A 16340-nucleotide genomic window follows, 5' to 3' on the forward strand; every position below is an offset into this window, starting at 1 on the left:
ATAATAAAATACTATAAGCCTAAATTACCCTCACGTAGAATATAAAGCTAATATTACTACAGTAATAAGAGTTTGTCACCTAACCACATGTCTCGACTATTATTTGGAAGAAGCTCGGGATTAAGCTCCACCTTGGGAGGTCTTGACTCTTGACCACTAAGGATCGCCACTACGCTATTCACCGTCGACAAAAATCACCCCAACTTTGTGCTTGATCAGCTCTTGGAGATTGGAAGAGGATGCCAGTCTTGGTGGCGGAGGTCTAGCCATTGATAAGAATAACAATAATAATAATAATAATAATAATAATAATATTTTAATGCACGATTCAAAAAAAATTTATTTACTGAGAAAAATGTTTAGGTCAGGAATAATTAGAATCCCATCCAACATCAGTTCAAAGCCATTCTCTTGTTTCAATACAATCCACTAAATAAAATGCTTAACAAATATTTTTATTTTCTAAAACCATCGCTTCCACTAAAAACATCATATACCTATTTCCTCTGAAAAATGAACTCATGCGCAGTGTTGATGCTAATATACATACAAAGAAAACGAAAATAAATTTAATAAAACCGAGGGGGAAAAAATACAAATAATTCGAAGGTGAATATTCTGATTCGAAAAACCTTCAGAATTACTAGGTTAGCTTCCTCCACAAAGATCCCTTGGAAGCTGTTAAGCATTTAACTCTTGGGAATACAAAACCAGCTTTTGGTGGGTTTCTGGTATCACCTAAAGAATTCTCGTAAATCTCTTTGCACTCTTGTACGACCTGTGAAAAATATATAAATGCACATCATCTCCGCATGAAAGAAAACCAGGCAAAAGCCATGCATATGTTGCTGGAAATTAAACAATGACCATTTGTATTTTGACAGTATTTTTTTAACCCAAGTTAATGTTTGAACCTAATAAAACCCAAATGCTAAGACTGCTTCAGTTTAATATTTAATCCTAATGGACGCGAAAAAAAAAACAAAAAAAAAACAAAAACAAAAACAAAAACAAAAACAAAAAAAAACAAAACAAAAAAAAAAACAAAAACAAAAAAAAAACAAACAAACAAAATAAATAAAAATTGGCATTACCTCTTTTGCGTCTTTCCGTGGTATGCCTTCTCTGAGACCAACAAGTTTCTCGACAACCTCAGGCTGCAATGGAGGTATCCAGACACTCAGTAAGTCGTATTAACATAATTCAAGAGCACAAACTTTAGTACTATAATATCATTATGATATAGCTCAAATATGGTTTATAATTTTGAGTGTAGTGGAATTTGTGACGATTCAGTGATAAAACAAAAGCCGTGGTTGACTAATAAAGCGACGTGAAAAGTGGGATACTAAAGCAAAATAGGAAATAAGATTGTAGTTACCGGGCAGTCAGGTTGATGTTCAAGAATATTTGTGTAGATGAGCGTAAATGTATCAAGGCTCTCTGCTGAAGCAAGTTCTCTCAGGTCACTCATGATTCTGACTCTGTTCTCCACTTTCTGTTTGGTGTAATCATAAAGCGCATAAGTAACAGTTGACAAATATGACGAGCCATAACCAAATATTAAAATAATTCAAACGAAACAAGCTCGAAAGGAACTTTAAATAACAAAAAAATAAAAATATTTTAGAAAGAAAGTGGGTATGCTTACGGTAACACTTATGTATTCCCTGAAAAAGTCCATCAGAACCTCTTCATCTAGTCTCATCCGCTCAATGGTCTCTTCTTTGATGTAGTTTCTCTAAAGTCATAGTTATATCAAAACAAAAGAGTTATATAAGACTCATGAACAAGGACATGAAGACTAGGAGCCAAGCCAAGTCCCATTATTCTCTTTCACATTTTTTTAATGTTATGTGGCTAAAATCCACAAATTTATTCCTCATATAATACCTGTGTCAAAAGATGATCGACATAAACAACCACTGTTTCCTCAAGGCAAGCCTCAACAAATCTTCTAAATGATCTATCTTCGATATACCTGATAAAGATCAAACCCCGTTTGATTGGCATTATTTAAGGCAAGAAAATTAACGAAATCATTCCTCTCAATGTTTTAAAGATTGCTTTCTATGACATCTGAGGAAATGGTTTCATTTTTTATTTACTTTTTTTTTTTTTTAAAAGAAACTCGAAAAATATATTAAAAAGAGTAAAAAAAGAAAGCTTCTACTATGAAGAAGCAAAATACAAGCTAGAAAACGCTGGGCCAATCTCTAGAAAGATCGGCGAGGCTAAAAGAACTGAAATCGGGGTCGAGAGTTCCCAGCCAAAAACCTATAGACCGGAACAAGTGATCCCAAAAACTGTCGAAATAAACAGGCTCTTCTTCAAAAATACGTTTGTTGCGAAGCTTCCAGAGGGCCCAACAAACAGCGAGGAAAATGGTCTTCAACCCGGACCGAGCTCTTTTGTCTTTTCCCGCCGATCCGAACCAGAGAAAAAAATCCTCGAAAGAAATTCCGACTTGAGGAGGGAAGACCACTGAGAGGGAAGAGCAAATCTTGTGCCAAACTCCGGAAGAGAAACTGCAGTCTCTAAACAAGTGGACGCGGTTTTCAACATCACTACAGCAGAGGGAGCAACGCGAGGGAAAACAAGTCATCTGAGGGCTGCGGCGCTGTAAGACGTCCTCTGTACTGAGCTTGTTGGAGACGAGAAGCCATCCGAAAACTTGGACTTTCGACGGAACTTTTGCTTTCCAAACCAGGTCAACGAAAGGCCACTCGGGGCGGCCCGAAGAGATGGAAATGCTAGAAGACATGGATTTGACCGAGAAACCTTCGGAGTCGTCAAGCCACACTCGCCGGTCTACCATACCATTCCAAATCTTGACGTTTTCTAGCTTAGAAAGAAGGTTCGAGACTTCATCTACTTCCCTCGACGAAAGATTTCTTGAAAGCTTAAGGTCCCAAGAAACCTTCCCGATTTCCAAGGGGTCCGGAATGACGAAGAAACCGACTTTTTCTGAAAGGGCAAGGCAGATCCTAACCAGACCAGGGAATTCCGCTTCGAGGGTAGAGTCGGTAAGCCAGGGATCTTTCCAGAAACGAACTAAAGATCCATCGTGAACTTTCCAGCTAACGCGAGAGTAGAAGGAGTCACTAGCTGAGAAAACGGATTTCCAAGGACTTCGGAGCGTAGAAGAGGAGGCGATCCCTGGGTCGAAACCGTTGTCCCTGAGACCGTGGATAGCCTTTATAGTACGGTGCCATAAAGATTCGGGCTCCTTCGGGAACCTCCAGAGCCACTTTGCGAGGAGGCTAGTGTTCTTGTCTTCGATTTTGCCAATTCCTAAACCTCCCTTGTTTTTCGGGAGACAACAAACATCCCAAGAAACCGAGTGAACCCCCTTAGCATCTTCGTACCCGTCCCATAGGAAGTCTCTCATCAGCTTCTCGATGATCCCACAAATCCCCTTCGGCATACGGAAGATTGACAAGAAGTGGTTAGGAATGGCCGAAAGAACGGCTTTAATAAGAACCAGCTTTCCCCCTTTTGAGAGAAAACCTCGCTGCCAACCTGAAAGGCGTTTAGCCACTTTAGCAACAACCGGATCCCAAAAGTCTTTGTTCCTTGGATTTCCTCCGAGCGGCACTCCGAGGTAGGAGATCGGCCAACACTCCGAAGAGCAACCAAAGTTGCCAGCCAAAGACGCAACTGATGAAGAGGAGATATTGATACCGACAAAAGAACTTTTGGGAAGATTCACCTTCAGCCCGGAGACCTCACAAAAAAGCTTGACTGTATTGTGGAGTTGAGACCAGTTTTCTTGGGAGTTATGGCCAAAAATAAGAGTGTCGTCCGCAAACTGGAGATGAGAGATAGGCAGCCTTTCCGCACCGACGTAAAGAGGAGTAAACGTACCCGAAGCACAATCTCGTGATATCATCCTAGAGAGGACATCTGCGACCAGCGTGAAGAGAAAAGGAGACATCGGATCGCCTTGCCTCAATCCTCTAGAACAAAAAAGCTTTTCGCGAGGTTTTCCGTTCACGATAACCGAAATCGAAGAAGAAGATAGACAGCCGGAGATCCACTTTCTCCATCAAGGATCGAATCCTTTCTTGGCGAGAACCAAGTCGAGAAACTCCCAATTAACTCTATCATACGCCTTTTCTAGATCGAGTTTAAGGACCACTCCTTCCTCCCCGCTCTTGGAAACAGCCTCAACCACCTCGTTAGCGATAAGAATGAGATCGGACATGTGACGGCCCTCCACGAAAGCAGCCTGTTCTTCCGCCACTGTTTCCCACATTATCTCGCGGATACGGTTACAAAGCACTTTAGAGATGAGTTTGTATAAGCTCGAGATCAAGCTTATCGGACGGAAATCAGCGACTCTCCTCGATTCCACTTTTTTGGGTATCAAACACAAGTGAGTCTCGTTAACACTATGGTTGATGACTCCGTTGTACCAAAAATCGGAAAAGACTGATAAGATGTCGGTCTTCAAAACCTCCCACATGTCTTGAAAAAAAGCCATAGAGAAACCATCCGGACCCGGGGATTTATCTCGAGCCAAACTAAACAAAGCCACTTTTATTTCTTTTTCAGAGAAAGGGGCAATCAAGTCTCTTTTACTTTCAGCCGAAATGGGTTGCCACAGAATGCCTTCATCTTCGAAAACTCTGACCGGTTCCGCCCGAAACAGAGAGGAGTAAAACTCGTTGATCTCTCGAACAATCTCTACAGAGTCATCAATCACCACTCCGTCGTTTCTCTCCAATTTCCAAATCCCATTTTTGGCTTTCCTCGAGTTTAAGAGCAGATGGAAATATTTGGAGTTGATGTCTCCTTCTTTGGCCCAAGTAATCTTCGAGGAGATGTGGAGCTTTCGATTTTCCTTTAGGCTGATTTCCTTAAGGGTGCTTTAAATCTCAAGGGAATGTTTACTTTAAGAAAACAAGGGAATGTTTTGATAATAAGCGGACAAGCTGTAAAATACAAAGCTTGCCGACGAATGGTACGGAGCGCTCCCAAAAACCAAACCAAAAAACCACCCATTAATATTTCCGCAGATTTCAGTTTGTACTCTTTAGCAGACCTGACTAGGGATTGGTATAGTGGTGTAATTCCTGGTTCGGGTTGTATTTCTGCTTTTTTCTGACCGACCGAGGTTTGGCTTTTTTGGGTGACGGGGTGGTTTTTTGGTTTGGTTTTTGGGTGCGCTCCGTACCATTCGTCGGCAAGCTTTGTATTTTACAGCTTGTCCGCTTATTATCAAAACATTCCCTTGTTTCTTAAAGTAAATAAAAAAATAAAAAATGAAATCATTCCTCTCAATGTTTTAAAGATTGCTTTCTATGACATCTGAGGAAATGGTTTCATTTTTTATTTACTTTAAGAAACAAGGGAATGTTTTGATAATAAGCGGACAAGCTGTAAAATACAAAGCTTGCCGACGAATGGTACGGAGCGCACCCAAAAACCAAACCAAAAAACCACCCCGTCACCCAAAAAAGCCAAACCTCGGTCGGTCAGAAAAAAGCAGAAATACAACCCGAAACAGGAATTACACCACTATACCAATCCCTAGTCACGTCTGCTAAAGAGTACAAACTGAAATCTGCGGAAATATTAATATTATCCAATATCTTCATTGACACTAAAAGTGGTACAAAGAAAACAAATCCACCTACAATGCATTTTGAGCAATGCCAAGGGTATAAACCTTGCACGTCTGATTGTTATGTTCTACTCGTAATCTCATACAATCAACCATAATAAACCAAAATAACCAATTCGTAAGTTAAGCACGAGGAAGAGATAGGCTTACATCTTCACATCTGTAAAGTAATCATGAAATGTTGCAACAAGATATTCGGTAACCTGTCCTTCACACCACTCTGAAACATCAAGAGAAAATTTAACTTATACAGGAATCGAGTAACAAATGCGATAGTCGTGCAATAATTTACAATCTGACAAACTCATAACTATATTTCATGAAACTTGAGTCAGTGTTCCAGTTTCCATAACACTCCTAATCTTATGACTCGGATAGTGTTTTGGATATGAATTTATATATATACTGCTTTTATTTCATTTAGAGTTACCTTTAACTAAATATATATATATATATATATATATATATATATATATATATATGGGGAGAGACTACACGAAGCATAGAGCTATAATAAGTAAATTACCTTTCTGGTACAGTTTCACAAGTAACTCTTGTACTCCTGGGTCTTCAAATATGACGCTAACAGTTAGGTGTACAGCCTCCTGCCATCAGTTGAAGCATTTAAACGTTGTGGTAATCATCAAATGGATATAGAGAAGCAAGATGCAAATTAGCCATCAAATACCAAACTAAAATTATTTTATTTATACATTAGGACAAAAGAGACGTAAATAAAGGAAGGTACAAGTATATTGCTCACTGAAGGTGAACTAAATGGAGGAAACATGTTGGTAATACACACAGATTTATAGGTATAATCTTCATTATTGAAGCCAAACCTAAGAAAAGGTGCATATTTATGCATATACATTAATACCTTTGCAACCTCAAGAAACCCTTTGCAAGTATCCTCAAAGTTGACCTGTGTAGAAAGAATAAGATAAACGTGAAAAGCCAAACTTACCCAATACCAGCAACAATAGGTCAGAAATGGAAGAATAACAGGCCCAACTGCATTGAGTTTATGAGAACTCTGTAGTTCACCACAATATATTGTGAATAAATCAGATGATCAATCACAAGAATGAAAGATAAAGTTTGTAATCTCATGAAGATGATAAAACAAATCATATCAGCCCCAAAAGTTATAACTCAGTTAAATAAGAAGATAAATATGACTGAGGAAGATATGGCATAACCTGCTCAGCATAGTTAGGCGGGAGAGCTTCTATGATTCCATTACTTTGCTCAATTGCAAGATCATAACAGCGAAGATTATTGTTTATCTATAAATTTCAAAACGAGTAGACTGCGAGTTATGTTCTAAACAAGTCAAAAACTCTGTTCAACGACTGTTAAATTAAAATACGAAACTACAAACCATGGCGCACAGAGGTTCCAAACCAATCTCAGAAGCAGGTTCTTCAAGCCTACGCCTTTCAGCTGCTTGGAAGTCCATCATCACCTAAAGAATCATGTTTGTAATCAGAGAGGTTTTGGAGAGAAAAGGTTGTATATTCTCATTCACGTAATGGGTATTTATACAAGTTTAGACAAGAAACGTAAAAGAAAGAAATGAATTACAGTAAATACATAATATTCTATTCTAATAACTACCCAATATTACGTTCACATTCTATAATAACTACCCAATATTATGTTCACATTCTAACACTCCCCCTCAAGCTGGAGCATATATGTTAATCATGCCCAGCTTGTTACAAAAATATTCGACCCGAAACCCATTAAGTGCCTTCGTGAAAATGTCTCCTATTTGATCGCCTGTTTTTACATATGAGGTGGAAATCAAGCCTTGTTGAATTTTCTCGCGAACAAAGTGACAGTCGATCTCAATATGTTTTGTTCTCTCGTGGAAAACTGGGTTGGATGCGATATGGATGGAAACTTGATTGTCGCACCATAATGTTGCTGACAAAGTGACGTTGAAGCTTAATTCAGTCAATAGCTGTTGTATCCACATTAACTCGCATGTTCCTTGGGCCATCGCTCTGTATTCCGACTCCGCACTTGATCTTGATACGACATGTTGCTTCTTGCTCTTCCATGAGACCAAGTTTCCTCCAAAAAATACGCAATATCCAATAGTTGATCTTCTGTCTATCTTAAACCCTCCATAGTCTGCATCTGTGAAGCATTCAATCCGATTATGACCATGATTTGAGTATAGGATTCCACGCCCTGGTACTCCTTTCAAGTAACACAAGATCTGTTCCAATGCTGCTCAATGATCAACTGTCGGGGACGCCAAGAATTGACTTACTATGCTGACGGAGTATGCAATGTCTGGACGAGTAACAGTGAGATAGTTCAACTTGCCGACCAATCTTCTATATCTTTCAGGATCATCCATTGGTTCTCCCTCCTTAGTAAGCTGCATGTTGGGAGTCATTGGGGCACTGCATGTTCTGGCGCCTAATTTTCCTGTTTCGGAAAGCAAATCAAGTACATACTTCCTTTGCGATAAGTATATACCTTTTTTGCTTCTCGATACTTCAACACCTAAGAAGTATTTTAGCATGCCCAAGTCTTTTGTTTGGAACTGAGTGTGGAGAAATGCTTTGAGAAACGAAATGCCGGTAGTATCACTCCCTGTAATTACTATGTCGTCAACATAAACAACTAGGAGAATGACACCATCTCTGGTGCTCCTGAAAAATACAGAGTGGTCAGATTTGCTCTTTCGAAGCCCAAACTCTTCAAGGGCATGGCTAAACCTTCCGAACCAAGCACGAGGGCTTTGTTTCAGCCCATACAACGCTTTTCGAAGACGACAGACATGGCCACACTCTCCCTGAGCAACAAAACCAGGAGGTTGCTCCATATACACTTCTTCATGTAGGTCTCCGTGTAGAAATGCATTTTTTATGTCAAGTTGGTGAAGGTGCCAGTCATGAGTTGCTGCCAAGGAGATGAAGAGTCGGATGGATGTCAACTTGGCAATAGGAGAGAAGGTATCGGATTAGTCAACGCCGCATGTCTGGGCAAAGCCTTTAGCGACCAAGCGGGCCTTCAATCGAGCAATCGTGCCATCTGGATTCATTTTGACCGTAAAGACTCATTTACATCCAATTGCCCGTTTCCCTGAAGGAAGAGTAACCAACTCCCAAGTACCATTGTCATCTAAGACATTCATTTCCTCTGTCATTGCTTTCTGCCAACCTGGATGATCTAATGCCTCACGAACAGTTTTAGGAATGGTGATAGAGTGGAGGGATGAAACAAAGGCATATGAGGAGGATGACAAAAGATTATATGAGATAGATGAAGAGATGGGATAAGTACACTGTCTTTTACCTTTGCATAATGCAATGGGAAGATCATCGATCGGAGGTGGATCTGATGACGAAAGACCCGGTGTAGGACATGTCTCTGAAGGATCAATGAGCGTGTGTGGTACCGGACGGATACGACGAGTGTAGATCTTGATCGGAGGAGGAGGAGGTGCAATGCTAGGAGCAGGTTCAATGGTGTTTGTGGAGTCAGGTGCTATGGTGTCTGTGGAGTCAAGTGTTATGGTGTCTGTGGAGTCGGGTGCTAAAGGAGGTGGTACCTGTGAGGGAGATGGAACGTCTGGTGAAGTAATAGAATAGACTAAAAGATCATCGTCCTCGGAAGGTAGCAAGGTTGGTTTCTCAGATGTAAAGTATGATAAGTGTTCCAGAAAGGTGACATCGATAGACACAAGATACCTTTGAAGACTAGGACAGTAACATCGATACCCTTTTTGAAGACAAGAGTATCCCGAAAACACACATTTTAAGGATTTTGGATCTAACTTTGTGAGACCTGGACGAACATCCCGAACAAAACATGTACTACCGAAGATTTTTGGATTAACGGGAAACAAAGGCTTTTGAGGGAATAATGTTTTGTAACGAATCGCACCTTGAAGAACAGATGATGGCATACGGTAGATAAGAAAACATGCAGTAGAGATATCATCAGCCCAGAAACACTTTGGAACACCTGTTTGAAATAGCAAAGCTCGTGCAGTTTCAAGGTGTCAATTTTTGCGTTCAGCAACTCCATTTTGGGACGGAGTATCAACACATGATGTTTCATGAAGCATGCCATGTTGGGTCATGTAATTTTGGAATTGACTAGACATGTACTCTTTGACATTATCACTACGGAAGGTGCGAATAGAGATATTGAATTGAGTACGGGTCTCGGCACAAAAAGAGCAAAATAATGAGAATAATTCAGAACGCGTTTTCATTAAAAATAACCAAGTTACACGAGAAAAATCATCCACAAAAGTGACAGTATCGAAAACCTGGTTTGGACGTAATAGGACATGGACCCCAAACATCTTAATGAACTAATTCAAACGGAGCGCTAGATCGCTTATTGATCCTAGGGATGTTTGATTTCGAATTTTGGGAATTTTCGGATGGCTCTGATACCATGTAATCAGAGAGGTTTTGGAGAGAAAAGGTTGTATATTCTCATTCACGTAATGGGTATTTATACAAGTTTAGACGAGAAACATAAAAGTAATGAATTACAGTAAATACATAATATTCTATTCTAATAACTACCCAATATTACGTTCACATTCTATAATAACTACCCAATATTATGTTCACATTCTAACAATGTTAAATCATGTGCCATTATTAACACCGGTTAAACTCTCTAATCTAAATCAAAATAGTTTCACTTGTTATGTTAGTACAAAGTCAAAGGATTGCGCCACATGCCCATATAAATTGAAGTCTGTTAAGCTGGACCATATATTTCTGTCAAATATACCTCGAAAGCTATAGTAGAGCAAACTAACCTGAATAATTGCCAGAGCAATTCTGTAAAGCATGAGGTCGGTGCTATTATCTCGAACAATTTCCACTTGCTCTCCAAGAATCCCGAATAGATCACCAGCTGCTGGTGTATATAGCTTTCCATCTTCATGCTTCTTTGGTGGCTGAACCTTGTCAGCTTCTAGGATATTTAAGTACCATTTCTGCACAGATCAAGAAATTCACTTGGACAATATACACTTTCAAAATTACATCCTAGTTTTCAGTCGACAGTCTTACTTTTGTTGTAGCTTGCATTCTCTCCACATACGAATTCATGAGGGGATCCATTGCACCACTCTCAGAGCAGACTTGAGCCAACGAGTCATCTACACCTAGCCCGATAAGATTCTCTTGATATTCAACTGCCCAGCCTGTTACCTAGTGGCGCGATACACCAGACAGCGCAATAAGAATGCGAAATATGATACACAGGATTAAATGTTTTTGGCTGTTGAATCTCTTCCGATTGCTTGTTACCCAGTATTAAGTGAGCTTGAACTGCGTTAACATGATTAAAAATAAAGGTTTTTTCCTTGAAAATGATCAACTAGTCGGTAGAAACCAATTATTACATTACTAAGCCAAGCTAGATTTCTCTATCAAGTAACAGTGCAATCTATGAAAATGAAAACAATGTCTGAACATAGAAAGTGGGAAAAGCACCTTCAAAATCTCTATGTTTGTTAACTCATTTGCTCTATCACTGAGCAATCTAAGCAGTTGAATAAACCTTTCCGTATATAGATTCACCATAAGATGGAATATCTCATATCTGCAGAAATTGCAGAAGAAACTATCAGTACAAAGGAATATATATTGGATTCACTTCCATTAGAAAGAAATCAAAATTAGAAAAACCTTTTTTTTCTATCTGGTCATATTTTACTGATTTTGGAACAGGCATGTTAACTAAGGACCTTTGACCACTTCCATTAACCCATCAAAGTAACATTGGATGCCCTTAATTTCTAACCAGAGACTAACTACAGAAAGCTTGTGCTTTGCGACATATAACCTTCAGTAAACAATTGCGCCTCAATGCTAACTTCACATTTCAAAGGAAGATCTAAAAAATATTCACTATACTAAAAACAAAAATCAGGGGCAAACCTTGGGGGAAAACATGGGGCCACATGATCATAAATATCTCCAAGCTCTTCACCTATCTAAAGCATCCATAAGAGAACACTGGTATGATCAACTAAACCCAGAAGTTTCAAAACAAAGAAGAAAATGAACAACAGTGCTTGCAGATAATAAACAGCAACAGCTCTTGGGAGAACTTGTATCTTTTCAGAATTTGCAAGACTGATGAGCAGTATGTCTTGTGAGAAACAAGACACACGTGCACACATCAGCTAAACAAGCCAAAATCCCTAAAAATGTTGATGAGCATTTGGTTTGGTGTGCAAATTCTACAAAATTGTTCAATTCAATCAACCAAACAGTCTAAAAAATAGTTGCATGCTCAATATCCACAAGTCAGAATTAATGGAAGTATTCGATAAGAATTTGGTTTCATGGTGGCTCAACTTCTCTATATTTTCACGGATGCAATGGGTTTATTAGTCATATGGATAAATCATCCTCTCTTTTTTTTTATTTTTTATTATACTACTGTTTTCCAGTCTCAATGAAGCTGTTCACTATACATAGAAAATAAATAATTTTAATGCTGCCTTGTGCTACTATCTTTGTTTCTATTATTAGCGAACAAGTTTGAAAAAAGGTCTCACCATAACAGATTTATTTGGAAATTGGAATAATAAAAGACGCTCAGTAAAAGAAAGATATGTTTTCAGTAAAAACTTGAACATAAAACTACACATAAAAATTGAAGATGAGGAGATCAGTTATGAATACCACTTGGGCTTCCTCTAGTGCTGCTTTGAGGTCCTGGAAAACAAGCTGATCCAGAAATAAAGTCAAGTGAGCTATATTATGAAAAGGAGAGGAGAACCAAAAAAGGGAAAAAAGAAGAATAAAATATGGTATGCTATGAATGGCGTCGAAAAAAGTGGTTCATCTCTCTTTGGAAAACTAAATGGTATACCTCTGTGAGAAGTTTGTTAAATCTCCTTTCAACTGCCTTCCTAATTTGCTCATAGCATTTGTCTTTATAACCTTTACCCTGAACCTTTAACTTCTGCTGAGTTGAATTTCTCGAAGTCGCTGTACTTGGAGATGCCCTGTAAGCAAAGGGGAAAAATCAGCTATGAATTAGATGCAAACACTATAGAGCTGGCTAAGGAAAAAAGCAAACTGAAAACAGTAATTATACTTGGAATTTTTTCGAGGATTTGCAATTGATGCCATAGCACCGCCACCTTCAGCTTCAGCTGCCTCCTCGGCAAGTTGCTGATCAAGAATTTCTTGCATTTCAACCACCCTAGAAGATAAATGAAATCACTTGGTTAAAAAAAACGCGTATCAATTTATTTGACAGTGTAGATTGAATCATACCAAGGATCAATGAGAAACATTGTTATTATATTTTTGGTAGTATTATTGATTTAAACCTACAGAAGTACTTCCTTTGAAAGTAAATATGATGTATAGGAAAAAGAGAGAGAGAGATAATCCAAAAAGATAAAAACAAAAGTATATACAGTGTTGATAACAAATGTTAACCTCCAAGTAGTCCAAAAAATTTGGCCAAAGATAAGGAGGTGAGGCAACAGATTTTCTTTGACTGGCTTAATTTGTTTTTTTTATTTTATATATAACAGTGGTGTCCGGGGTAGACCCGACAAATATCCACGTGCCCCTGGCATCCAATTGTTGCATCCAGGGGGAATCCAAGGTCCCAAGAATTGCTCTTACCACTAGTATCTCAAAGAATCAAGCTCAGCTTTCGTATGAGTTTTTTATTCCGATGCGCACAGCCAAACTTGAAGGTAAATATGAAAGTTATTGGAAAATGTAGATTAGTTCTAAAGTTCTACAGGTAAAATGGAGGTAGAAAGTAATCTGGAAGTGTTATTAAAAAAATAAATAAATAAATAAATAAATAAGTAATCTGGAATGTGACCAAACAATTTAATTCACAAACATATAGGAAAAAGCTTACAAAAAGAAAAAGTGCATTTCAGAAAAGGGACAAATCAAAACAAAATTGCAACATAACATAAGGTCATATTAAGAGATGTTTTACGGCCATTACCTCAAAGCACGAACCAGAGTTTGTGGGCTGCAAAATAAGATTCAGATTAGCAAATACAATATTAGTGTTCAAATAATCAAACTTAATCTGAGCTTGCTATGCATGTGAGCTCAAGACACAAGTCTACCATTAATATTTTATTTGTCAAACAATGTAGCATAAAAAGACTAAAAGCCCTTTTTAAATTAAGAACTCTTAAGCTTGAAAATAACTACGGTACGTTCAAGCATGAACTTTCCCCAATCATGGAAAATTTACAAAATTATCTAAAGCCGTATGTATGTCATTGAATTCGAGGCGATTCGAACTAACAAAATTCTCTCTTTTTATAAGAAATATCAAAACTGGAAACGTTCTCCAAAAATAACCTTTCTTCTTCTTTATGTTTTCTTGCCCTTCCTGGAATACAAGGTTTTACTAAAACACCATAAATAGAAACACGCACACAGACATCTGTTGAGTTATCTTACAGTTCATTTTAAAATATAACCGTTTACCTTTCCTTGGAAAGTTTGTGGAAGTTGGATACATGGTCCCACAATGTCTTCTCAAATGTTTCCCAAGTCTTATCAACGTCTTCAAAATGCTCTCTGAGATATATATGCATGAATTTATTACTGGTTAGACTTAGATAATGAAACGAAACAAATTTATTCAACTCAGACTACAAGAACATTCTGGAAACTGACCAAAATAAAAACCAGATATGATCGCCATCCATTATGGCATTCTACTTTGTGTTAGAAATAAAAAAGACAAAAAAACGCATGACTATATATACTGGTAATTTTGTGCCAAGTCAGCGTCACTGTATCTTCTTATACACTGACTTGAAAGGGGGCATTTTGCTCTCTGTTACACTATCATTATCAGCATAATCGAACTTATCCTATTTCCAAGATTTAAATAAACTCGCTTTTCGAACTTGTGAGATACCCTTGTCCCCATTATCTAAAATTTCAGAGTTCTAGATCTCTAACGTAAATCTAAACCAAACGAATTAACAAATGAAAATTACCTCAGTCGGCTAACTTCTTCCTTGTGCGATCCTGCGGCTGCTAGCGCAAATCTTCGCTTTCCGTCAAGAGCAGTTAGTCTCTATCACATATCAATGATTATCATCAGAAAGACACGTTTACACACAGCAAATATAACATGACAAATCACCAAACTAGTTCAAAAGAGATTAAGAACAGAAGAATATAACAACATACTAGCTCACCTCATACGTGTTAACGAGCTCTTTTTCATCGCTCATTGACTCTCTTGCCTCGGCTGATTCCGCGAAAATGGACATCATACCCTCGACATCCTACCAAAGTCAAAACAAAATCATCTCATAACCACTCACCACAGGTACATAAAAAGAAAGTAGTGGATAAGAAACTATACAAGGATCAAACACAAACACACGAACCTTCAGCGTCGTGTTCAAGTTGTTCCTCACATTGCTAAGGAGCTTAATCTGATCATGATTATCAATCAAATTCTGACACTCTTGGCATAACCTGACACACGAGAATAAAAAATTAAAAAAAATTAAAAAAAAATTAAAAAAAAAAACAGAAATGAAATTCAAATCTTTTTTATCAATCCAAAAGTTATCCATCTTGTGGCCATCTCAAACACTTTATTTAATTCAAGGCTAGGAAACTCACACACACACCCACACAAAAAAAAAACAAAAACAAAAAAAAAACAAAACAAAACAAAAAAAAAAACAAAAAACATAACGAAACAAAACAAAAAACAAAAAAAACAAAAAAAAACAAAAAAAAACAACTTTTACTTTTCAATCGAAAGAAAATTGTCACGGAGATGGTTAATCGTCTTCTCGGACAAAGCTAGAGATTCAAGGCCAGCCTCTGCTTGTTCGACCTGTACTACAGAAAAGAGAGAGTGAGAGAGAACTCGGAGAGTCATCAAGAAACGCACACAAGCATATCAAGACATACCTGCTCGGCCACCATTGTGCTGAGTTGAGCGTCGTTAGCCTGAGATCACGAAGAAATGAGTCGCGTGATTGAGAGAGGAGAGAGAAATGGAGAGAGTTTGTTTGGATTGGATCGGAAAAGTGGAATAACCTGTTGGCGAGTGATGTAATCGGCCTTAATGGAAGAGATAGATTGGAGAAGCTCCGTCAGAGGTAAGAGCTTCGCAACCTCTCTTACCGCCGCTTCCTTCGCCTCTACGCCCAGATCTTCCGCCATCATCGTCCTCGCCTTCGTCTTCTCTCCAAGGCTCCGCGGGTTCGATTTTGCGTATCCGTCGATAAATAACCAATTTTTATTTTATTTTAAGAATAAAAGACATATTTGCCACTGGATTATATGGACGGTGACGAAAATACAACCCTCGAACTTTAAAATCTCGATCTATTCCCCGTTAATCTTTGGCATTGTTTCAGTGTTATCCTTACGTCTATTCTTTTTGGCTTACCATCTGTTAAAGTAACCACGTACGTCTCACGTTATACTCAAAATAAAGGTATTTTCGGTTAATCCAACATCCATAATTGGTACTGGTCTGAGACACCAACCCCATATCCGGGCATATCCTCCTCTCCAGCCAAGCCAACCTCTTCGCCACCGAACCCTTTGCTCCGGCGAAGCCAACCTCTCCTACGAAATTTTTTACTCTTTGCTCCGACGAAGCCAAACCTCTCTAGCGAAAATATGAACATAATTTTTTTGAAAAAGCAACAGAAAAATCAATCCCATGA

At 38.4% G+C, this 16340-nt stretch overlaps 1 protein-coding gene across 2 annotated transcripts; it reads right to left on the reverse strand.

Annotated features, from left to right (window-relative positions):
- Positions 1–394: 394 nt before the first annotated feature.
- Positions 395–15950, reverse strand: LOC149402547 (exocyst complex component SEC6). Of its 2 annotated transcripts, none has more exons than XM_089609077.1 (25): positions 15703–15950; positions 15574–15612; positions 15408–15496; positions 15036–15126; positions 14841–14930; positions 14637–14716; positions 14116–14208; positions 13619–13645; positions 12737–12844; positions 12509–12632; positions 12319–12363; positions 11566–11621; positions 11119–11227; positions 10693–10833; positions 10437–10616; positions 7014–7097; positions 6832–6918; positions 6510–6554; positions 6156–6234; positions 5780–5849; positions 1894–1981; positions 1652–1741; positions 1382–1498; positions 1095–1157; positions 395–778 (listed from the first exon to the last, which is right to left on the reverse strand). In XM_089609077.1, exons 1-25 carry the CDS (start codon positions 15829–15831, stop codon positions 644–646), a joined length of 2259 nt encoding a protein of 752 aa, XP_089465203.1. In that variant the 5' UTR covers positions 15832–15950; the 3' UTR covers positions 395–643. The 2 variants fall into 2 exon arrangements, with proteins under 2 accessions (XP_089465203.1, XP_089465202.1); XM_089609076.1 differs by having other exon boundaries at positions 12509–12644.
- Between the last annotated feature and the right edge of the window lie 390 nt (positions 15951–16340).

Source organism: Urtica dioica, chromosome 3 (genome assembly GCF_054948205.1).
Source record: "Urtica dioica subsp. dioica isolate 48M chromosome 3, U.dioica_male_clone48M_v1_H2, whole genome shotgun sequence".
Taxonomy (NCBI): Eukaryota; Viridiplantae; Streptophyta; class Magnoliopsida; order Rosales; family Urticaceae; genus Urtica; species Urtica dioica.